Source organism: Desmodus rotundus, chromosome 12 (genome assembly GCF_022682495.2).
Source record: "Desmodus rotundus isolate HL8 chromosome 12, HLdesRot8A.1, whole genome shotgun sequence".
Taxonomy (NCBI): Eukaryota; Metazoa; Chordata; class Mammalia; order Chiroptera; family Phyllostomidae; genus Desmodus; species Desmodus rotundus.
The window spans coordinates 70789964-70813870 of NC_071398.1; the positions used below are offsets into that span (position 1 = coordinate 70789964).

The 23907-nt window shown below is 43.8% G+C and overlaps 1 protein-coding gene and 1 pseudogene across 1 annotated transcript; both read left to right on the forward strand.

The window, feature by feature from the left end:
- The first annotated feature begins 6944 nt into the window (after positions 1 to 6944).
- Positions 6945 to 12324, forward strand: S100A11 (S100 calcium binding protein A11). Its single transcript, XM_024572003.4, has 3 exons — positions 6945 to 7067; positions 10370 to 10522; positions 12000 to 12324. Exons 1-3 carry the CDS (start codon positions 7065 to 7067, stop codon positions 12150 to 12152), a joined length of 309 nt encoding a protein of 102 aa, XP_024427771.2. The 5' UTR covers positions 6945 to 7064; the 3' UTR covers positions 12153 to 12324.
- Positions 12325 to 15985: 3661 nt separating this feature from the next.
- LOC112316022 (tetraspanin-31 pseudogene) lies at positions 15986 to 18489 on the forward strand (annotated as a pseudogene).
- Positions 18490 to 23907: the final 5418 nt, after the last annotated feature.

Sequence of the window (23907 nt, forward strand, 5' to 3'; positions counted from 1 at the left end):
TTGAAAAAAGTCAGAATTAGAAAACAGCTCATCTGATAAGCGAGAGGGCTGGAACTCAAGCTCAGGCCTTTCAATTCTTTGTCCAGCAACTTCCTTTATAGGACAGTGGCCTCAGATATGGTGGGGTCACTCCTTAACATTGCAGATATGGCCTCAATGCTTGGGGGGGGGCGGAATCTGCCCATTATGAGAGACCTAAGGACCTCCCCTCCAGTTCTTATCTTCAGGATGGATAACCTTCTAGCCCAGGACTTAAATGGAAAGAGCCTCGCCCTAAAGACAGGGTGAGCCCTTCTGATGCAGATGGCTCAGTTTCTGCAAGGAGAAACTGTTTTCCTGTTTCATTGATGAAATTGGATTGGGGGATCCTCAAAGACAGGAACCATGACTTTTTAATCTTTGTACCCTCAAGCCCTCGCACGGTATCTGGTCCCCAATAAATACCTGTTGAATGACTTAGTCAGTACAAATTTAAAACTCTTAACAGAAATATCTTGAAACCCTCCCCCCAAATGAAAACAACACAGACAGCCCTGGCTGGGTAGCTCAGTTGGTGAGAGTGTCATCCCAATATGCCAAGGCTTGGGGTTCGATCCCTGGTCAGGACACATACAAGAATGAACCAATAAATAAGTGGAACTACAAATCGATGTTTCTTTCTTTCTTTCCCTTCCTCTCTCTCTCACTAAAAAAAGTAAATTAAAAAAAAAAAAACAAACAGTCATTGGAACAAGTTCTTTAACAATATGTCATGAATGCTAAGCCACGTACAATCAAGCAGATACAACCCCTACTCTGAAACTGTATTGACATGGACAGGGGCCGGCAGTATCCATGGCGTTATGGCTGAGATGAGACAAATTCACATGGACTACAGAGTTCTGTGGAGGAAAAGGGACGGCACAGCCACTCTCTCAAGGGCAGAGTGCCCGAACCCTTGCCTTGACAGGCTTTTATTGCTTTTCTGGGCACATAACATTGAGGATGGTCCTCATTTGGTATGCACAGGTTTGATTTAGGTGGTTACCTTTTACAGAAAACAAAAAAGAGGATGTTGCTAATTACATGAAAAAGGAAGGATATTTACAAATGTAAAGGGAAAAGTGGTTGAACTGGTTACACTTGTCCTTGGAAGGTTTAGCATAGATTTTAGGAAGTTACTTTAAAGATATGCAGTAAATGTTTGCTGCCTCAATTCAAGGTGAGGGAGTTTTAGCAAAAAGCAAGTCTCACAGCAGCCTAGGTACAATGCAGGCCTGATTCCCCACGGGAGAACCTATCCGTGGGCGTGGGTCCTGTGTGCTGGACCTCGCTTTCCACTGGCCTTTCTGAGTAGGAGCTGGGCCCACAGCATGCAGAACCGTCTCTTATATTGCATTATCTGTTCAATCCCACAAACACCCATTGGGTCTTACTATGTGCAAACTGCTATGGATGACATAAAGATGAACAAGACAGATCCATAATTTCAAGGAACTCACATGCTATCAGAAAAGATAAAATATCTATTAACATAAATACTTTAATATATAGCAGAATATTTAATACCTACCCCCCTCCACAAAAAATTTTACAAAATATTATGGGAGGCCCTGACCGGTGTGGCTCAGCTGTTTGAGCATTGTTCTGCAAAGTGAAGGGTCTCTGGTTCGATTCCCAGTCAAGGCACATGCCTGGATTGTGGGTTCAGTCCCCACAAGAGGCTGCCAGTCTATGTTTCTCAAGTCGATGTTTCTCTCCCTCTCTGTTTCTCTCCCTCTCTATTTCCCTCCCTTCCCCTCTCTGTAAAAATAAATAAGGAAAATCTTTTTTAAAATATCATTGGAGGATAAAGGATGGATGATGGAGATCCAGAAAGCTTCATGAAGGAGGAGCTTCACTGAAGAAGCCATAAAATTTCACCAGTGGGAACTGTGTTAAGGATGTTCCAAACACAGAAAGCTTGAGCAGTGGCACAGAGATGAGAAAGTACAGAAGATTTTTTGGTGATAATCAGTGATTCTATTTCATTACAGCATAAAGTATATAAAGAAAAGTGGCAGGTGACACTTGGGAGCCTCTGCCCTAACTTGTCAGTTTCACATAACAGTTTCGCTCCGGACATTATAACCCTGCTTCACATACTTGAGTTGCACTCTCCCCCTCACATTGTCCTGCATGAACTCAGCATGGATGTGGGTGACGCACCTCAAACCCCCCGCCACGGCTTCCTGACGCCTTCATGCCCACTCCACTTAAACTGGAATCAGTCTAATGCCCACAGCTGTGCTTGGATTTTGCCATCCTTCATAAGGCCTCTATCTGTAAAATATTAAACTCACTGAAAGATTACATTATACTCAGCTTTCTTCATCCCCAGCTTTCTTCATCCTCCTCTCTGCTTAAGTTGTTCTTGGATTTCATGGAGACTGTGCCTACCCACCTTCTGTGTCCTTGCTCCTTCCTTTTTGGTCCTGTACTCAATGCTCAATCGACTGGATTATTTTCTCACCCACACCACACACTGCCCTCTCCTCTGTTACTCTCATCTGGTGAAACCCTAACCCTAAATCTACTCCACAACCCTCTCTCTTGGATTCAATGACTAAACTTCTGAGCACACCTGGAGAAAGCATGCAGCCACATAATCACACAACCCTGTGGGTTGGAGTCACCACAAAACTATAGCTTCCTAAGCTGTTATATCACTCAGCCATTCTGAGTCAGCTCCCCTATCTACTTTCCTCCGAGACCAATGCAAACCTCCTCGGTCTCCCAATCAAGTCCTATGGCCATTGTCACAGATCCTTTCATCCCCTGCTTCACGCAGGGCTGCCAGGGAGGATGTCCCTTCCGCAGGCCTCCCAAACTGATGGACTACCTACAGCCTTGCTCATAGTTTTCTCCTTTTTGCATCTCTGTGGAATATTTCCATCCACCTTAGACCCTCTAGGACCTTGCTCTAGCATTTGTATCCTTCCAGCCCTGTACATTTGCCTTCTTATTCTGAGAACTCCTTCACAGCCTGTGAACCTACTCAAGCTTCCCCTGTATGCTTTGAAATCCTCCCATGGCCCTAGATACCTCTGGCTGACACTCCATCTCGCCTTCCTTCGTAGTCAAATTTCTCAGATGAGTAAGCTATACACCCTGCCCCACTCTTTGTCTCCCATTCATTCTTCAGTCCACTGCCATTTGCCTTTCTCCCTACCACTACACCAACACTGATCTACAAATGTGTCCAAAAACATAACTTCCAAATCCAGTGGCCGCATCTCAGGCCTCATCGTACTCTGTCTCCGAAGACTTCGCCTTACTGACCACTCCCTCCAACCTGGAAGTCTTTCTTCCATGGGCTCCCATGATACCAGAGACAGTTTGGGGTCTTCTCTTGCTTCCCTGGTCATTTTCTCATTTCTCCTTTGCTTGATCATCTTTTTCCTTGTTCTTTAAATGTTAATTTATTCACAAAAGCTAGGCTGAGCACCATCAGACCAGAGACTTCACCTGCTTCATTAACCACTGTAGCCTCAGTACATAGGACAGCTCCGCATACCCGGAGGCCCCTCCTGGTATAGTTCCTTAACGCGAGTACTGAGTGTTGGGAACACTAGTGTGCAGGGTACTGGCTCTGCCCTCAACTCACTTGCCATCTAGTGAAGAAGACAAATAAGTAAACAGAAAATGACAGTTGAGCGTGATAAGAATTATGACACAAGAGGCTGTGGGGAACTGTTCCAAGCGTGGGAAATGGGGCTCAGCCCCCACTCGGAAAAGCCAGTGGGGAGCGAGGTTGGCAGGCAGGACCCACGTCCATGGATAGGTTCTCCAGTGGGAAATCAGGCCCTCATTGTACCCAGACTGCTATGAGACTTGCTCTTGCTAAAACTCCCTCACCCTAAGGCAGCAAACCATCCGCCTGCTGAATTCTAATTCATCCTGCAGTACCCAACTCAAGTATCATTTTCTCTGTGCTGCTTTCCCTGCTCCCCCCCAAGTTAACCAATTGTTTCTTTCCCAGCATTGCCATTGTATCTTGGTCACATCCATCTTGTTATGCTCGTCACACTCTATTCTGACCATGTAATGACCTACCCCACCCTGCACAGAGCTCAGGCTGCACCTGAAAATTACCCTGCCTTGTGGAAGTCCCCACATTTATTTCCTGAATAGCTCTTTACTTATCTGGGCCTCATTTCTGTCTCTTGCTATCAATTAACCAGCCCTCTCATCCTCAGCTCCCTGCCTTAGGCTTTAGCCTTTCAGTTTGACACACTGTTGACCTACTTGGCCAAATGTCCCTTTGCCTGCAGTCTTTCCTGAACTCTCCCTCCTCTGACTGAAAACCTAATTGTGTAACAACCCCATTTTAGCATGACCCCGGGGAGTTACCACAGGCAGGCCTAAGTGGAAGGGCGGACCCCCAGCCTGGTTCTGGACAATACATACTTATTTGATTTAGCTTTTTTCTTTGGTTTCATTCATGCTACCTCATGGGGCAGAGGAGTTAAAGGAATAAATTAAAGGGGAGGGTCCATAGCTTTATAAATTATTTATAAATTAATAAATACATTAAAGGAATAAATGTCTTACAGAGAATTAGGAATACTAAGTAGCAAGGTTCTGGAAGAAGAAGAAAGCTGATAAAGTTGGGCTGCATGCTCTTTATTCCCAGTGCTTCGCCATTTATACAACTCAGCTAATCTCCAAGTAGCTACTTCTTCTACTTCCATTTAGCAGTTGGCTTATTTCCCCTCTATCCTGTTCATTCTTTCCAAATGTCATAGCTTCTCCGTATTCATGGTGTCTGCTTCTGTAGTTTGGATTTGCCATGACCTCATGATTCTCTCTATGCACATGTTCAGCTTAGCTCTTCCAAATGCCCGATTTTCTTTGTGTTTATAATTTCAGCTGCCGAAGAACAAGAAACCGACTGGCCTCAGGTCATCTCTCCATATCCTGTCGTGAGACATCCACTACAGTCCGTTCTGTGGATTGGCAGTCCTTGAGTCCACAGCTAATCTCAGTTGAATCAGCCGTGACAGTGGGCAGAGGGTCAACTCATGCAAAAAGTCACCAACTGGGTGGCCCTTCAGCAGAGGCTATAAGGGAGGTGTTTTCCTTAAATAGGCTTATGGTATGGGAGGTCCCCTCATTCAGGTCTGGACTAAATTAGACAAATGATTCTTTAATATTTTTTATCATAGATTAAAGCTATGGACCCTCCCCCAGAAAAAAAAAAATCTCTTATGCAAGAAAGCTTACATACAACTTTAAGGTATGTGTGGATCCCAGCGGCCATCCAGGGAATGGCCTCCAGACCACCAGAGGTCTAGAGTCTACCCAAACCACCTCAAAGACAGGCATTACGTACTTCGTGTTTGTATCTCTCGTGCCTAGCACTGGGCTTGGCGGTCAGCAGGTTTCCCAAAAAATTGTTGAATGAATAAATTAAAGAATTCATTTATTAATTAAGGTTAAGAGGTTTTTCAAAGCCAGATAGAGGCTAAGAAGTTTAGATTTAATATAAAAGGCATTGGGGCCCTGGCCAGGTGACTCAGCTGGTTACAGCCTAGACCCTCATACCAAAAGGTTACAGGTTTGATTCCCAGTTAGAGCATGTACATAAGACTGCAGGTTCAATCCCGGATTCAATGTTTTTCTCTCACGCACATCAATGTTTCTATCTCTCCCTTCTTCTCTCTCTAAAATCAAAAATGAAACATAATATTTTCGGGTGAGGATAAAAGTCAATGGGAAACCATTTTGTTTAGTTCTTTTGTTGTGTTTTGTTTTAAGTAGGCAATTGATCAGAACTAAGTGTGTTTTTAAGTTAGTATAACAGATTGGAGGCAGAAGCCTAGTTAAAAATCGGAGGAAAGGAAATGAAGATCTAAACTATGGTATAGAACCCTGGAGGTGGAAATAGGAAATATGAGAGGCAGAGCCAAGACAGAATGTAACTCTAAAACTGATAGTACTTGGCACTATATAAGATTTGGGGTAAAAAAGGTTTAGAGTCAAAACCTGGCTTCAAGTTTTGAAGTTGAAAGACTGGAAGGACAGCAGTACCATTAGAGACAGGGAAGAAGGGAGACAAGCGCGTTTAGGAAAAACAAGTTATTTCTTAATTACTGAGTCAGGCTCAGGTGGAACTTTCAAGTGGATTGAAGAACACCCGAAAATGTGGGTCGGAGTAATTGAGCAGAGCTGAAGACGTGCTCAGAAGTGACCGGCTGAGCCTGCAAGAGGGGAAGCAATTTTCACACGCCCTGCAGCCCACTCTCTTTCACGGTGTTGGAAGCCCTCTGGAAGCCATCATTTTATTTGACGGTCCTAACAATCTTCCAAAATAGGAAAGGCAGCATCACCTTCTTTTATAAATAAGGAAATGGAGGTTCAGGGGAGTGAGGGGTTTTACCAAAAATACTGCAATGAAGTAATAGACTCAGGGTTAGAACCCAGAGCTTCCGATTCTTAATACAACCCCGACTCCAATGCCCTATTCATGGGTCAATTTTTAATTGCAGTAGTTTGGGGTTTGGAGTTTTGTTGTTGTTCAACAGTTGTCGGTTTAGAAAGAAGTTTCTATTAACTATCTTCAGTGCGAAGGAACACGTACCCCTGGCTTCTAGGGCACTTCTACTTGTGGCCCACGCCCCACGTTGCACGTTTTTAAATGGTAACTTTCTGCATATCCAACCTGAAAGAGCTCGTACAAGGAAAAGACCCACTCACGATGTGGCCAGACTTCCCGAAGACGGCTAGGTAAAACTTTTAATTCAAAAACAGTAAAAAAAAATCTTCAAGGTTCACAGGTCAAGGAAAGAGACATCGCTTAAGGCCCAGGTGGTTTTCCTGTGAGTGTTAAGTGAGGCTGTGGGTTGGGCTAACAAGTCTTGATGTGCGCGGCAGGGCAGCGGAGGAGGGGGCGGGAGGGGTGAGTCAGGCGGGAGCCGCGCGGGCGGGGACGGGCGGGGACGGGCGGGGACAGGCAGGAGCCACGGCCCACCCGCAGCCGCCACCGCCCAGAGCTCGCTGCGCCGCTCGCCACTCACAGCCTCCGCGCCTCGCTCTACTCCAACATGGTAAGCCTGACTCTTTATGTCTTCCTTTGAAACCAAAAGAAAAAGCCACTGCATATTTTCCACCAGGTTCTATCTTTGATTTCTATGTGGACGTGGCAGGAAAAATCAATCGTGGGAGGGAGTTTAGAAGAGAGGACAGAAGGGAAAAGCCCTAACATTCTACCTGGAATGACGCCCCAGGCGCGGCCACGGGAGGTTCTTTCTTTTCGGCGAAGACGGGCTCGGGCTGGGGACGCGGGTGCGCCGGCGAGCCCCGCAGGGGAGGCTGCGCGCCCGCTCGGCGGGGCGGGGCGGAGGTCGGGCTCCAGCTGGAGCTCCGCGCCGCTGGGGCTTCGGGAGACGAGTTACAGACCGGGTGGAGTTCTGTGAGCGGCACCAGCGGTTCCCGGGGACCAGAAAGGGCACCTCTAAGAACTGTCGTCTGAGCCCGGGAAAATCAAAGTTTCAGCACGCTACCGGCCAACGGCCCAGACCGAGACGCAGGGCGCGGCGGGTCCGAGGAGCGGAAACGCTAGTCGGCCAAGAATGTGGGAGGAGCCCGGCCCAGCCCAGCCTGTCCTCCTTCTCTTCCCTTCTCTTCCCTTCCTTCTTCGCCCTTCCCTTTTTCTTTTCCACCTACAGCCTTTTTAGGCACTCTCTGCACTACCTGTTTTCTCCTCTTAGCTCCAGCCCTCCCCACCCTGAATTCTCTAACTTTTCGATTAAGCCACCTCCAAACTCTACCTCCCGTTTGGTGAAGGGAGCCAGCAAACTTCCGCCCAGGGACCAAATAGGGTTTCTGTTCCCAATTAAGCTACCAATGGATTTTGCATTTTTAGATGGTTGAAAGAAAATCAAAGGAAGAATAATACTTTGTGACGCGCGAAAATTATACGAAAATCAAGTTGCAGCATCCACACCAAGTTTTACTGGCGCACAGCCGTACCAATTCATTTATGAGTTGTCTGGTTGCTGGCCCGCTACAAAAGCCGAGTGACAAGTCGTTATGGACCACACTGGCCTCAGATATTTACCATCTGGCCCTTTACAAAACACATTTGCCAACCCCTGCACTAGTGTGTCAATCTGTATCCCCACCTCTTCTTTCCCTCTTCTTCCCACACAAAACGGGAGACTCATTGTCACAGGGGAACTTGGAAAGGCAGAGCCAGCACCAGCGGGTGGTGAATCTGGCCTGATTGCCCTGGAGGAGGAAGGTGGATGCCACCATGGGCCCATGGAAGGGAGAGGGGGTATTGGTTAATGAGAACTGCAATACCTGAGTCTTTTTCAAGCATTACTTCTTTTCTACGTTTTTTTTTTCTTTTCTCAAATGTTGAGTGTTTAGTGTAAGTTTTTAAATGTTTTCACAGTATCCACTTATTATATGTTTCTCCTTCCTGTCATGGTTCCCGCCAAAAACAATTCTGAGGATGAAGGGAGCACTGGCTTCCAGGGGTCAGACAGGTTCTCCTCACCTTCAGCCACTGCCTCAAAGCTTTTTCTGTCTCTGGGTCTCCCTGCCTCTGGGCCTCCCTCCTTGGGAACTGTCGCCAGAGACCCCTCAGCTCTACAGATTTTGCAATTCCATTTCAGTAATTTGATAATTGTGTTTCTTTTCCTCTGGAAAATTACCTGTGGGGAGAAATGCAGAGATGTTAAAGAGAAAAAAAGTAAAGCAGAAGGCTATTTTGAAATTGAAGAAGCAAAGCAATCAGAATTCCTCAAGGAAAAGAGGCAGAGGAAGCTTCTGTAGGTCAAAAAAATGGTCACAAAGCCTTGATCCCTAATCTGGAACCTTCTACTCTACCTGCTACGCCCTCCTAATCAATCGTGTTCCTGTCATCTGACACTTTAGTAAAACTGAGGTTTTAGTCCTGATCAGAAAAACTGCTGTGTGAACACATCGGTTTCTAAGCTATGCTATTCTGTTTCTCCCCAAACCCTGAACCTACCAGCACTTTTCTCTAAGAAAATGTTCCAACCGAGTGACTGTTGGGAAAGAATCCGCCTCTGAAAGAGTTCTTCAGAACCCACCCTCAGAAGAGCTTTATAGATTCGCCAGGATGCATTAGGTAGCAGGCACCTGGCTAGGCTGGTAAAGCACTTGGTGAGAGAGAGGTGAAAAGCCTACAGAAAGGAGGGAGGGAAGGAGACCCTAGGCCCTGTAGCCTCAGGGCTTACATCAATCTAATTATGGGTCCTGAAAGCCCCTATCTCTGGGGTCCAGGAAGTACCAGTTATGTCTGAAGAACAAATGAGGGGCTAAGTGCTAAATTGCAAACAGACCATCCAAAGGTAGACCATTGTTAATGGCCTGGAGAAAAAGCCTCAGGGGAAGGGTGTGGCAGGGCAAGTTTTCCAGGAAGTCTGCAGTTGCTGCTCTTATCCACCAGGGGGAGAACAGCAGTTCTCACTTCTGGGCTCGAGGTACCCACTAGAATGAACAGCACACTCAGCAGGACAGAATTTACTTGATTTCTGTTGGAGAGAAAGCAGAGCCCAGCGCAGGATTTGAACCTCCTGCTCCTGCTGGTGCAGCCACAGCCATGGTTCAGCTCCGTATAAGCCACGGGAGTTGTGTGAGCAGCAACCTGCGGGTCCCCATTTCAACCTTCCTGGTTTGAAATGACCAGAGAGGCTCCACTGGCCATTCCTGTGGGAATTCATGGCATCTAGAAGTAGAAGGAGGACGGCAGAAAGGGACCTGGAGGCTGGGGTTCTAGGGGTGGCTCTGTCCATTCCCTTCTCGTGCTTCCATTTCCTCTTGTAAAATACATGGTTGCTAATTTTCGAATATGAAAGCTGGTTTTGAACATCAAAAAAATTCTCAGATCTCCCACCCCATACACAGTAATAGTGATGCTTTTAGTTTCCTTCTAGAAAATGCATGAGTCCCAGGAATTCAGTATTTCTTTAAAAAGAACTGCCATTTCATTCATCACAATAGGCTCTATATACTCTTGGAAAACAGGAAAATTTTAAATCTGTAGACAGTGGTTGGATTTGCGGATGTATAGTTATACATATTTCCCACATGTTCTAAAAATATCAGCAGACCCTGTGACCCTTACTCTCATCAAACATAGCCGCATGCTCCATGCTTACTCTCACTATGTTTCCCTTGGAATAAATGTGACAGGATGTGGGAGGGAAGCTCACAAAATGTGACTTTCTGTGCATATGTTAGGCCCCTAAGCTCCCTAAAAAGTGATCCAGTTGTTTAGGAAACTGCTTTGACACAAAATGAAGAGACGAGATTCTCTGGAGTGTTCTCTAACATTCAGACCTTGTCTGAGCCCTGAATTTTTTTTTCTCCAAAGGCAAAAATGTCCAGCCCTACAGAGACGGAGCGGTGCATCGAGTCTCTGATTGCTGTTTTCCGGAGGTATGCCGGAAAGGACCGTAACAGCTCTACGCTTTCCAAGACTGAGTTCCTAACTTTCATGAACACAGAACTGGCTGCCTTCACAAAGGTACTGGTCCCAGCCCTCACCGTCCCCCACTCAGCCCCAAACTACCCAGAGCATGAAACGACTGGCAGAATGGCTAGGAATGAAGGGCCAGCATCTAACCCCCGCCCTACACTCCTGCCTCCTTTTCATCCACCCCAGGCCAGGGGTCCAAGTACCAGCCTAGGCTGAGCTCCCAGGCCTCCAGAGTGAGCTCTGAAGAACTAGTAAAGGATCTTTTCTCCTCCTATTCACTGAATACGAAAAAGATCAAAGTTATCAAATTACCTGACTTAGGGATAACTTCCCTACCATTTAGGGAAAAGAACTTGCAAAATGGTAAATGGCCTAATAGAAGAATTTTCTAATTTTGTCCCTCCACCCCAAAGCCTCTAGGGCAGTCCTGTCCAGGAGAATCTGGTGCAATGATGGAAAAAAATGTTCTGTATCTGCACTACTCAGTATGGTAGCTGCTGGCCTCGTGTGCCTATTGACGTTCTAAATTAACTAACTAAAGTCGCCATGTATAAACAGTGGCTGTGAGTGTGTCTACATGCTGGGGGCTTGGGCGAGTGGAGGCTGAGGCTGATAGATAGGGCCTGCGTCCTGTTCTCACTTCAAGTCACTCTACTTGTATGTATTGGGTTGGCCAAAAAGTCCATTTAGTTTTTTCCATAAAATAAAAGACATAGTTTTCATTTTCACCAATAACTTTATTGATTTGGGTATTTTGAGTATGTCAGCTATCTCCCTCCCACTTTTGGCTTCTAGTGGGTAAAAGGCCAGAGGTGCTGCTGAACATCTTCCAATGGATAAGACAGCCCCACAGCAAAGGATTATTTGACCCAAGTGTCAGTGGTTCCAAGGAACTTCACAAACCACTTTTGACGCATTCGATTAGTCACAGCACCTTCTCCAAACACTGCACAAATCAATTTTTGTGTTTCAGTTGCGTTTTTCACCTTCCTTGAAATAATAAAGCATGACTCATTGAAAATGTTACATATTTTCTTCCATCTTTAATATTAAAGTGGCTGCACAAAAATTCACCAATTTTGATGTGTGTTTTGTTTTTGTTTTTTTTTAGTGCACACCAATATGACAGCTATCACAATACAATATAACAAAATTGTTTCTAATGATGTTAAAGACAACTAAGCATTGTACGGAAAAATATAATGGACTTTTTGGCCAACCCAATAGTTTGTATATTGGAATTGCATGCAAAAGTTGAAAAAAGTGTTCCACTATTTTTATAAAATTGAACAACCTCTGATTGTGAACCCTGGACTAGGAGCCAGAAAACCTCAGGTTTTCCCCGTAGGCAAGTTGCTATTTGAGCCTGTTTCTCTGTCTAAGCAGTAGGAATACTAGAATCCCTACCCTATACCTTACACTCTAAGAACAAAATGTGGCAGCATATTTGAAAGCATTTTAGAAAGTACAATATAAAGGTACTATTAATATTATCATTTCATTATTGTTACTATTACCTTTGCAGAACCAGAAGGACCCTGGTGTCCTTGACCGCATGATGAAGAAATTGGACGTGAACAGTGATGGGCAGCTAGATTTCCAAGAATTTCTTAATCTTATTGGTGGCCTGGCGGTAGCTTGCCATGAGTCCTTTAGCCGTTCCCAGAAGTACACCTGAGGAGCCTGTGGAGGGAGGAGCCTGTGGAGCTGGCCTCCAGACCACCCCCTTCCCTTCCAGCTTCCCAGTCATCATCGTCTCCTCACGGACCACACATACCCTAAGCACAGTGCCTCCCCCACCCCATGCATGTCTCTCCTGCCATTAGTAATAAAACATATTTTTTAAAACACGCTGGAGAGTCAGTAAATTTCTGCAAGGGAGGGAGTAGAGTGGCAGGACGGGTGCGTCTGTTTGCCCCTACTACAGGCACTGACATAGGCTCTGGGGATATAGTCAACAAGATAGACAAGATCCCGCCTTCACTGAGCTTACTTTCCAGTGTTGGAAAAACAGTGAGTGAATAGTTAAACAGGACTATGAGAGTATGATAAATCCTATGAAGGAAAAACTATGAGGTGGTTTGTTTCACATTAAACAGGGGTTGGGAGCAGGGCAGTCTTCTGAGATGACATTTGTACCGAGATCTGAAGGAGCAAACATTCAGAAAGAAGGAGGGCATTTCAAAAGAAGGAACAGCAAGAAGGGCAAAGGTCCTGAGCTTAGGAGTGGGGTGTGGGAAGAGTAGGAGGCTGGGGTAGTCAAGGTCTTTATGTTTGGCTGTGGTCTAATATCACCATTAATTTTCTAAGTCCTCTGGCAAAGTTGCAGGGAATGAGAGTAAAGAGGTGAATAGGCTGACCCAGGGTTAAGGACAACAGACTAGAGAAACAGTGAAGCATATTTAAAGGAATAACTCATTGCTAAGCAATACCGGAAAAACACTTTCCAGAGAACCTGTGATTCCTTACCCATCTGTAAGTTTTTTAAGGTCTTAGTAAAAATCTCTCTGGATCACAGGTCCTTCACAAATTAGTAGAATGAGTCAGACCATTTTTTTCTGAGGCTGATTTTTGTTTGGTTTTGGAGGGGAGTGGGGACCCACTTTGAAATTCCAGAATGAAGACTAATGCCTTAGACTAAGAAGTCCCCAAATTTTTCAAGTAGAATTGTAGCTACCTCTTTGATGAGTTCTTTAATTCATCAGCAACACAGGGTGGAGGCAAAGGGCAGTTAAGAATCTGTAGTCCATGGAAGTTTCCATATCATTCCCTTGCTGGTGCATCCTATATAAAAATAAAAATATCATTAAAAAATGGTATTATCCCAAAGAACACTGAGTGAGGGAAAAGGTGGAAAAACAGCAGGCACCCTAAAGTTTCTGGCCCATTTGCTATTCTACCATGAAATCACTGGCCCTGGCTGTAAGACACCATGCTCGGGGATCTAACTGGGAAATCTTTACTTTAATGACACCCTCAAGTTTTGATAAGAAGTAAGATCCAATCATTACTAAGCTCATTCAAGATTCAATTCAACTGCAGTGCCTCTTGTACGCAAGGTGAGTGATGGAGAGAGTCATCAAAAGGAAACATTGGTTTGGGGAGGAGATGATGAGCTCAATGAGGGAGTTATATTTGAGATGCCATTAGGAGGTTCAGTTGGCAATGCCCAGTGGGCATCTGTGATTGAAGTCTGGGGAGAAGACCTGGCTTAAGAAGCAGAGATAGACAAGTCCTGGGAAGGTGCCCTCAGCTGGTGAGAAGGGGCAGAAGAGGAAGAAGACTCACTAAAGGAGAGCTGACAGAGGGACAGAAGAGCATGGTTTGGAAGGCAGGGCTGGTGAACCACGTCAGTTACTGTCCTTTAAAGCTGATGCTCCTCCACTCAGCATGCAAAGCCTCTTTGTGCCTCATATTCTCCTTGTGAACTTCATCTACTCCTGTGTCTTCATTTATCAGTAGAAGCCAATGACCACTCACACCTATCTCCTCAACCCAGTTCTATCTCCTGAGCTTCAAAGCTGCCTCCTAGATTTTCCACATACAATGATACAGCTGTCTTTCATGTACTGACACATATTTACTTACGATGTATAAGACACTGTTCTGTGTACCAGGCCTAGGTGAATCAATAAGGCAGAGAACATTCTTGTCATCATGAAGCTTGCATTCTCAGGTTCATCATAACCCAAACTGAACCTACTATTATCCCTACCCCTCTGCCTGCTCCTCCTCCACCGTTCCACATCTCTGGAAATGGCCCCTGAATTCACCTAGTTGCCCCACCCAGAGACTTGAAAATCAGCTCTGACTCCTCCCTCTCCTCACATCCAATCAAATCCCCAAGTTCATCTGATTCTCCACTCAAATATCCAAGTCCATCCCCAGGCTCCTTCCCTTGACCCAGGGCATCCTGCCTCTCATGTAGTCACTAAAGTAGTTTCCTAACTGGCCCCACTCTCTGGTTTTGCCCTTTCCAGTCCTTTCTCCTTCCTGAAGCCTCTGATCTGGTTGCTCTCCAGCTTAAAGCCCTTCAGTGGGTTCCCCAATATTCTGGCCATGTAAAGTCAGGCACAATGCATCCCTACTTTGCTGACCATCTCATCTGACTTCCCCTTCTCTGCCCCTCCCCTCACACATCCACCCTCTAAATTCCAGCCATACTGAGCTTGCTTAGTTCCCTCCACACAATGGGCTTCCCTCACCTCCTGGCCTGAGCTCTCTGCCCAGAGCACTTGCCCACCCTCACCATAATGTACATTCCCACTTACCCTTCCATCTCAGCCTAGATGGTTTATACCCCAGGAAAACTTGCTAAACTACTCAGTGGGGATGAGGCATCTCTCCCTTGTACCTCCCCTTCCATGGCACTTACACAAATTGGCTGTGTATACACTGTGCATTTTCTCTAAGTAAACTTCTCCAAACTCATGGCTTTGATCTGTGTGAACTTACAATTCTGTATCCCCAGCCCAAATCTCTCTCTAGAATTCTCAACTCATCTATTTAATCTAACATCTCTACCTGGCTGTCCCACAGCTAGGATTCTTCTTGCTGTTGGTGATAAAAAAAATTCCATTTATATTGTTATAAATAGAGCAGGAATTTATTGATACATGTAACTGAAGAGTAAAGACAGGTTTAGCTTTATACAGCTTTAGGAGCTGGTGTCTTTCTCTAAATTCTTTTCTCGGTTTCTTTAATGTTGGTTCCATTCTCAGGTCCCTTCCTGTGACCTTGAGATGGCTATCAGCATTTTTAGGGCTACAACCTCTCGGATGAGAATCTACTGAGAGGGGGAAGGCAATTGCTTTTCCCAGAATTCCCAACAAAGTACTGAGATTTCCTCTGTTTGGACAGGCTTAAATTGTGTGACCATCCCGGGCCAATCAACGGGCCTGGAGGTATGCAGCAAACTGCTTAACAGAGGCCTGGATTTGTACTTGACTCTCAGAACTGGGGGGGACCCTTACCCAAACTATGAGAACCAAGAGTTGGGGAGAGTGGATCAGGCTTGAGAAATGGATGCTCCAAAAAATAAGAAACAAACACACACAAGGAGAACACGCTTCAAACCCAACATGTTTTAAACTGAACTCTACATCTTTCTCCCAGAACAGATCCTCTATTTCACTCCTGATTTCAGTGAGTTGCACCACCATCCACCCAACTGTGTAAACCAGGAACCTGGGGATAATCCTAGACTTTTCTCGCTCAGGACTACATCCTAAAACTGTTTCTTGGGTTTATTGCATATTTATCCCCTCCTCTCCACCTTTATTGCTTTATTTCAGACTTTCTTGTTAACAGACCCATTTAACCATCTTTCCACTTCCTCTGTTAAGAAATGCCATAGAACCACAAATGCGAAGGGAGAATTCCTGTAACTCTGTCAGTGGAATCACGTGTTCACTAAGCATGTATTTGTGTTTGCTCCCAAACCTGTTTGCATTATTTGTACTTGTTCTTGTAACCTGCAATTCAATGAAGTAGTCTACATACCAATAAAACATGGGTACAGAAAGATAGCTCTTGTCTTGATGAAAGCCAAATTGAATTTTTTAAAGACTTAATTAGAGAAATTCACTGAAAGTCACCGTAGGTTTAGCTGAGATAACTGTAAACGAATGGAGGAAAACTCATAAATATCTAGAAGTACCTTTCACTCAGACTGCCTCACAAGTACCTTTAAATTCTCCAACTAAAAAAAAGAATTAAAGTCTTTATGAATGTGATTTATTCAAGAAAGTTAGTAGTATTGGTAAATATACATGTTTTAAGTTAAAGTAAATATTTGAAATGTTATCATTTTTATGAATACCCGTATCAATGGATTTTTTTCTTCTAACCAGCCAACTATCGTACCCTACCCTTCAGAAAAGACAGCCTCTACCATTTTGCAATCAGCTCTCTGACTCCTCCCTGTCCCCAATTTGACCTCCTCCACTCCTTTCCCCACCCTGTGACAAAGGAGTTTTTAAAGGCAATCTTAATGGTGTCACTCCCACAGTTAAAACTAGACATTTGCTACGCTAAACCTGCAGGGTGGAATCTATACTAGTCTCGGGGCACTCAAGGGACTTGGTGGTCTTGTCTCCAGCCTCAGTTCCTGTTCTCACCAAGAAGTAGTTCTCACTTCCTCTTCTCTCTAGCCAAACACTCCTGAACTGGTAGCTAAGTGCCATGCCTCTGTGCCTTCATAATCTCTTCTTGTTGCCCTGAAAGCCCTTTGCCCCCTTTCTACCTCTTCCTACTTGTCCTACAGAGCAGCACAAGTGTCAACTCGCCCAGGAAGTCATCCCTACAGCCTTCCCTCCCCTCATGTTCCCTATCACCCAAGTGTAGTTTTAATGCTCTTATATGATGCTTCCACAGCACTCTGTTCTTCTATCATAGCATTTACCACTGTAATCACTGTATTACCATGGCGTTTTTACTTGTCTTCCCCAATTTGACTTTGAACCCAAGAACAGGGTACTAGTTAAATGTATCATTGTATCACTAGTATTTAATGTGGTGCCCAGCATATAATAGGCCTGAAAAAATAGATAATGCTATAAAATCAGACTTGGGACACTGTGTATATCAGTCAGGGCCCCACAGGAAATACAAGCACACTCACCATGGTCAATGAAGAAAGTTTAATAAAGAGGCTATTACAGCTCTTTGAGTCTTTGTATTCTTCTTCTCTTTTTTTGTACTTTTTTAATTTTTAAAAAATTATTTTATTGTTGTTCAATTACAGTTGTCTGCATTTTCTCCCCACCCCTCCCCGCCACCCCATCCAAACCCACCTCCTTCCCTTGCTTCCACCCTCCCCCTTGGTTTTGTCCATGTGTCCTTTATAGTAGTTCCTGAAAACCCTTCTTCCCTCTTCCCTCCCCTCTCCCCTGCCCTGGCTATTGTTAGATTGTTCTTAACTTCAATCACTCTGGTTATATTTTGTTTTGAGTCTTTGGATTCTTAAAATTCAACTTTTATTGGGGAAAAAAGAGGATATTACAGAGGTTTGGACAGGGATAACAGAAACAACAAAGAGATGGCGGAGCACTAGGGACTAGCAAAATTAGGAAGCTATTAGCTGGGCTAGGCCTTAATGGGCAAAGCAAGGGGACAGTTACTGGAAGCCAGCAAGAGCCATAGACGAGGGAGAGAGGTTCCTCACAGAAGCTGTGGTCCTGGGTATAGAAATTTAGCCACTCTCAGACCACAAGAGGTAGAAGGGAGCCAGAGGAATAAATACTGATTTTTTTCTGTCTTCCTACCTTTTAATCTTCTGCAAGTGTTTCCCATGGACCAACCCAACTGGAAGGCTGAGCAGGGCAAAGAAGCATAGTAAGTGGATCTCTGGTGATCCAAGGGTTTGTTTGGGGGTTGGGGGAATGCACATGGGGCTGTAAGCACAAAGGCCCATCCCTCCTTCCTGTGAACTTCAGTGATGGATAAAGCTAAAGCTGTCAGGCTTGATGCTCATTGGAGTGGCTGTTGTGGGGCCTGGTGCCCAGCATCCATGTCATTGAAGGAGTCAGTGCTGAGGGAGTCTTCCTTCTTCTCACTGCTGTGGCTGGACTGGTGGGTGCTGTCAACCACCACCAAGTACTGCTAATCTTTTACCTGATCCTCCCTGGTCTGGGCTTTGTCTTCCGGTTCAGGATCCCTTATTCATGCCTGGCTATTACCTGAAGCAAATAAACAGATATCGTTAAGCTTATTGGTGGGTCATGAGCAACCAGACTTGGTATGAAGTGGAAAGAAGTTTTGATTGTTGTGGCTTATTCAATCTAACAACCCTGTATCAATAAGATATGCTTTCTGTACTGCAATCTGTAAGAACTGGAATGCCTCATACCAGATGTGTGGAGAAAAATTTATTAACCATTCAGATGAAGCCCTGAACCTCCTGGGGGTGGGGGGCTAGACTCTTGTTTGGCTATACAGAGGTCCTTGGTGTCTGTCTAGCAATGAGATTTCAGAATTGGAAGGATCCTTGAGCCAACCCCAGTGCCCTTCTATAAGACTTTGGCTCCTTCTGATGCCTTTCCTGCTCTCCTAAGCTTTTTCTTCCTCCCTTAGGAAAACCCAGAATCAATAGCCTTTTTTGTTTGAGAAAAAGGAAAGGCCCCTTGCCATCCCTTAAGGTGAAGGAATAGCCACGCTCTCTGCCTTGATATGTTTTAGTGGGACCAAGATTATAAGGAATAAAGAAAACTTTCCTCCCTCTTTCCCTGAGTGGATATGGGATACTCCTGGTAGTGCAGGAGATAGGATGGCGGTTGGAGTCATTCCTGGCTCTGTTTCCCCTTTTTCCCTTCCCACACGCTGGCTTGGCTCCAGAGGAAATTAGGGACAGAGAAAATCACCAAGAACTCTTTTTTATAATAAGCAGGTCCCAGTTTGGAGAAGTTCAGATATAAAAATAAAAGCTATTTAAACTCCATATTCAACAAAGCAAATTAAACACCTATCTTCTCTTTCCAGCTGAGGGGCTCACTGACCATGTAGGCTCTGTGGCATAGGAAGAATATTTAAGATTCTGCAGAGAAGTCCATCTTCCAAGTGGTTCCAAATTCCCAAACAGCAAAGCCAACCAAAGGAAGAAACATTAGAAGGAGGAGGAAGAGGAAAAGAAGGAGAGGAAGAGGAGGAGGAGGAAGAAGAGGAAAAGGAATAAGGAGGAGGAGGAGAACATGCTGGATCTGGAGGAGCAAAGAGAATGTCCAACTCATTGTAGAAAGGTGAGATCAGTATTTTCCTACCATGTAGTTACTCCTCCTGCAGCAGAGTAGAGTGCCAACACTAATGCAGGTAGCCTTATTTTTAGTATACGAGGTCTGTCCAGAAGGTATGCAGCCATATAACATGAAAAATAGAGACATTTATTGAGGAAGATACAAGATATAAGAAACATCGCACACAGGACAATGATGCCTCAGTCCCCTTCAAAGTAGGCACCTTGGGACCTCACACAGTTCTCAATTGCCATCAGCTGCCCCATTGTATTTTCCTGAATCTCATCAACAGTGAAATCTCTTTCCTTTCAAAGGTGATTTTAGTTTTGGGAGAAGCCTGAAGTCACAGGGCACCATATCTGGGCTGTAGGAGGGCCGAGTCATCTGGGTGATTTGATGTTTTGCCAAACTCTGCACAAGATGTTATGCATGAGTGGGCACATTGTTGTGATGAAGCTGCCAATCACCAGTTGCACATAGCTGAGGCCTTCTGAATCATCTGAATAGTTTCCACGGAGGAATGTTCAAGCATAATGCAAAGTTTCATGTAGACTCGTTGCTCTACTCACTCAGACATTTTGAATGAGCTGCAGTACACATGCTCACTCAACAGCATCTACTGCTCCAGCTAACTAGAACAGTGAAGTCATCATTGTTCACATGTGCACATTCCAGTCCACTCTCCTTGGCTGCACTTTTTCTGGACAGACCTCATATATTCTTAATTGATTGAAAAACTTTTTAATTTTTTTTACTGTGGTTAAATAAAATTTAACATTTTAAACATTTGTAAGTATGTAGTTTAGAAGCATTAAATAGATTCACACTGTTGTATACCCATCATCACCATCCATCTCCAGAACTTTTTCATCTTCGCTGACTGAAATTCAGTATCTAGCCACTATGGAAAACAATATGGAATTCCATCAAAAAATCAAAAATGGAACTGCCTTTTGACTCAGCAATTCCACTGCTGGGGATATACCCTAAGAATCCCAAAACACCAATTCAAAAGAATTCATAGCAATGCTACTTACAATAGCCAATATTTTGAAACAGCCTAAGTACTCCTCAGTAGGTCCATGGATTAAAAAACTGTGATACATTTACACAACAGAATACTATGTGGCAGAAAAAAAAAGAAGGAATTCCTACCTTTTGCAACAGCGTGGCTGGAACTGGAGACTATTATTCTGAGTGAAATAAGCCAGTTGGTGAAAGACAAATACCATATAATCTCATTTATAAGAGGAAACTAATAAACAAAATAAACTAATGAGCAAAATAGAACCAGAGGCATAGAATCACGGAATAATAAAATGCCAGCTATAAAAGGGAAGGAGGGAGTTGGGGACTTTGAAAGAAGGTGAGGGGATTAGTCAAAGAACATATATGAAGGGCCCATGGACATAGACAACAATGTGGGAATGACTATTGAAGTGGGGGGGGAGCTGGGTGGATGGAGCCAAAGGGGGAGAAATTGGGACAACTTAATAGCATAAACAATAAAAAAGTTTCATATAAAAAAGAATTTCAGTATGGGTCTCAAAGAGGTTAGACATGTTGTGGGTGTAGAACAGCACCCTACCTTCTTTTAGAACACCCGCAATGGACAAAATATCTCTGTAAATGTGGATTTTAAGTTTTATGTAAATGAACTCTATAAATGTCATCCCGTCTTAACTCCTAAATTTTCTATATATTTTAGTAGAGGCAAAGCCAAAACAAGGAAATTCTTTTGTTTCCACATTGGAATAGAGGGATCCTTTAGTTTTTCTTGAACTTTACCTACATATAAAAATTCTACATGAATTTTTGGCATGAAATCTAGGTAAAACCTTGTATATCTCAAAGGAAACCTGGCATATTTTTTAAATATTAATAATTCCATATTAATGTATTTAAAGCTCCCTAAGCAAATAAAAATACCCCACAATTACAGATATTAAATGTTGAACACTGTCAGCTAAATTTTAAAAGTTTCAAATCTTGTGTATTCTCAGGCCAAATACAGAGGAAGGCCACAAACAAACAAACAAACAACAAAACAAATCACTCCTCATTTTGCCCTTCTCCCATTCCCGGGAACCACATCCATTTTCTGTCTCTGTAAATTTGACTACTGTTGTAGCATGTGTCAGAATTTCCTTGCTTTTTAAGGCTCAATAATATTCCATTATACTTGTGTGCCACATTTTGCTTATCCATTCATCCATCAGTGGACACTTGAATTGCTTTCACATTCTGGTTACTGTGAATAATGCTGCTATGAACGTGGGTGTACAAAATATTTGCTCTCAATTCTTTTGATATACACCAAGAAGTGGAATTGCCAAATCCTATGGAAATTCTTTGTTTAATTTTTTAAGAAATGCCCTATCATTTTCCACAACAGCTGCACCATTTTACACTCCCACCAGCAATGTACAAGGGTTCCATTTCTCCACATCCTCATCAACACTTGTTATTTTCTGGGTTTTGGGGGTTGGGTTTTGGTTTTTTTGGATAATAGTCATTCTAGTGGTCATGAAGTAGTATCTCATTGTTCTTCTGATTTGTATTTCCCTAATAATTAGTGATGTTGAGCATTTTTTCATGTATTTATTGGCCATTTGTATATCTTCATTGGAAAAATATCTATTTGAGAGCTTTGCCCATTGTTTTCCAGCCTTATCAAGGTATAATTGGTATATAAAACAACTATACATAATTTATGTATATAATTTGGTGGCTGCCGATTTCTAAATTGGGTTATTTCTTTTTTTGTTATTGAATTGTTGGAATTCTTTATATTCTAGATATTAATCACATACCAGATACATGATTTGCAAAATTTTCTCCTACTCCGTGGGTTGCATTTTCACTCTATCGATAGCGTCTTTTGATGCACAAAAGTTTTTAGTTTTGATGAAGTCTAATTTATCTATGTTTTCATTGCCTCTGGTTTTGGTATTATATCCAAGAAATCATTGCTCAATCAAATGCCAAATTTTCCCCTTTTTTAACTTTATTTTTTATTTTTTACACTATTACAGTTGTCCCTATTTTTTACCCCCAATGTAGTTTTGTTTTTGTTTTTGTTTTTTACTAAAAAAAAAAAATCAAGCAAAAATGCATCTCTTTCAATAAAGATTTGGGCCATGATGCTAGGACTTCTGTCAAGATCAAGGATGGAGGAGATACAGCAAACCCCCTTTCCCACTGCTGGATAAAAAGGAACACTACTCCCCCAAAAAGAGTTTAAATACTTAGTTCAGAGCAGAAAGAGAAATATCCAGATGCTGAAAGCAAAAAGGGAACACACAGCTGGAACAGCATGCCAGAGTTGAGGCCATGTGACCCCAGACTGTAGTGGAGAACAGATCTGAACTCCAAGCTAAAGAGTTGCCTTGCCAGTCATGAAGACGGGAAAGCTCAGTCCGCCATCCCAGACAAGACTCAGAATGATCACAGGAGGGGTGCGGGACAAAGTCATCTGATAGAACTCAGAGCACTGGCCTTGTGCTTCCTGAGGGCATGGGCTCACACACACACTGCTCCCTGGTACCAAAACCCCAGGCTAAGAGATGATCTAAAAAGTGCTCTGGAGCAGTAAGCATGGTAAAACCCTAGGGCAATGCAAAGCTCACCTTCTGGAGACACATCTGGCCACGTGGGGGATTTCCACAGAAGCTAAGTGCCCCCAAAATGGGCTCACAAACATAAATGCAACAGATGAGAGACTTTGCACCCAAGCAAAAGGAGAGGGCAACTGGGAATAGACTTTAATATATCTTTAAAATGTTCAAATAAATAAAGCAAGACATAGGATACATAAAACAAGAACTGGAGCACATGAAGAGAGAAAAATAAGCAAATAGAGAATCTATCAATGAAATATATAGCCATGCAGATACAGGGGGTGGGCAAAAGTGGGTTTACGGTTGTTCGCATGGAAAAAGACATGCAGTTATGATCATTACAATAGCTTTATTAACTCAGAAGAATGTCACAATGCCACAGTACACCTAGGTACAATCTCATAATAAGTGCTCAAACTGCCGGCCTTCATTATTTACAACTTCTTGTAGTCTACTTACTCTGTGTGTCTCGGACTCACAGCTGTAAACCTCCTTTTGCCCACCCCTGTATATAAAGGATCGTGAAGCTAGCCATTCCACCAACAGCTCTGGGCCCAGCTCCAGTGATGGCAGCGAGGATCCCTTCCCACCCACTGCACCTCAAGAAGACCTTTTGACTCACTGCCCCCACCCACCTCACAATGACCCTATTGTACTGTCCATGAACCTGGTGAGAGGTGTGTTTGGAATTCAGACAGAGAGATGGAGAGGACCACGCCTGTACAGCAACTGTGATAATTCATGCTTTGTTTCTCTGCTCTCCCTAATCTCCTCAATCTCCCCAGTCATCACCTAATGCATTCTTGGATGGCCACAGTCAAGAAAGAAAACTCTGGGAGGGAATGGCAAGTCTGCACTGGCTGGGAACTGGGTTCTGATTAACTCGAGCACCCTGTGAGAACAGGCAGTGAGAAACAAAGGTAATCCCAGCCCTCGCCCTCCCTCTCTGCTGAGAACACAACCAAAACAGAGAGAAATGTTCCAGTCACCAGACTCATATTTTATCCTTACAGCAACTTAGTTGCAACATTATCCTTAACCATGAGCTGCGGAGTCACTGGGCAAGAGTGCAAAACAAACTGAG

Excerpts from the sequence above, each read along its gene's own strand:
- S100A11 (XM_024572003.4), top strand. Across the intron at positions 10,523-11,999 it reads AACTGGCTGCCTTCACAAAG|AACCAGAAGGACCCTGGTGT; the intron begins GTACTGGTCCCA and ends TTACCTTTGCAG.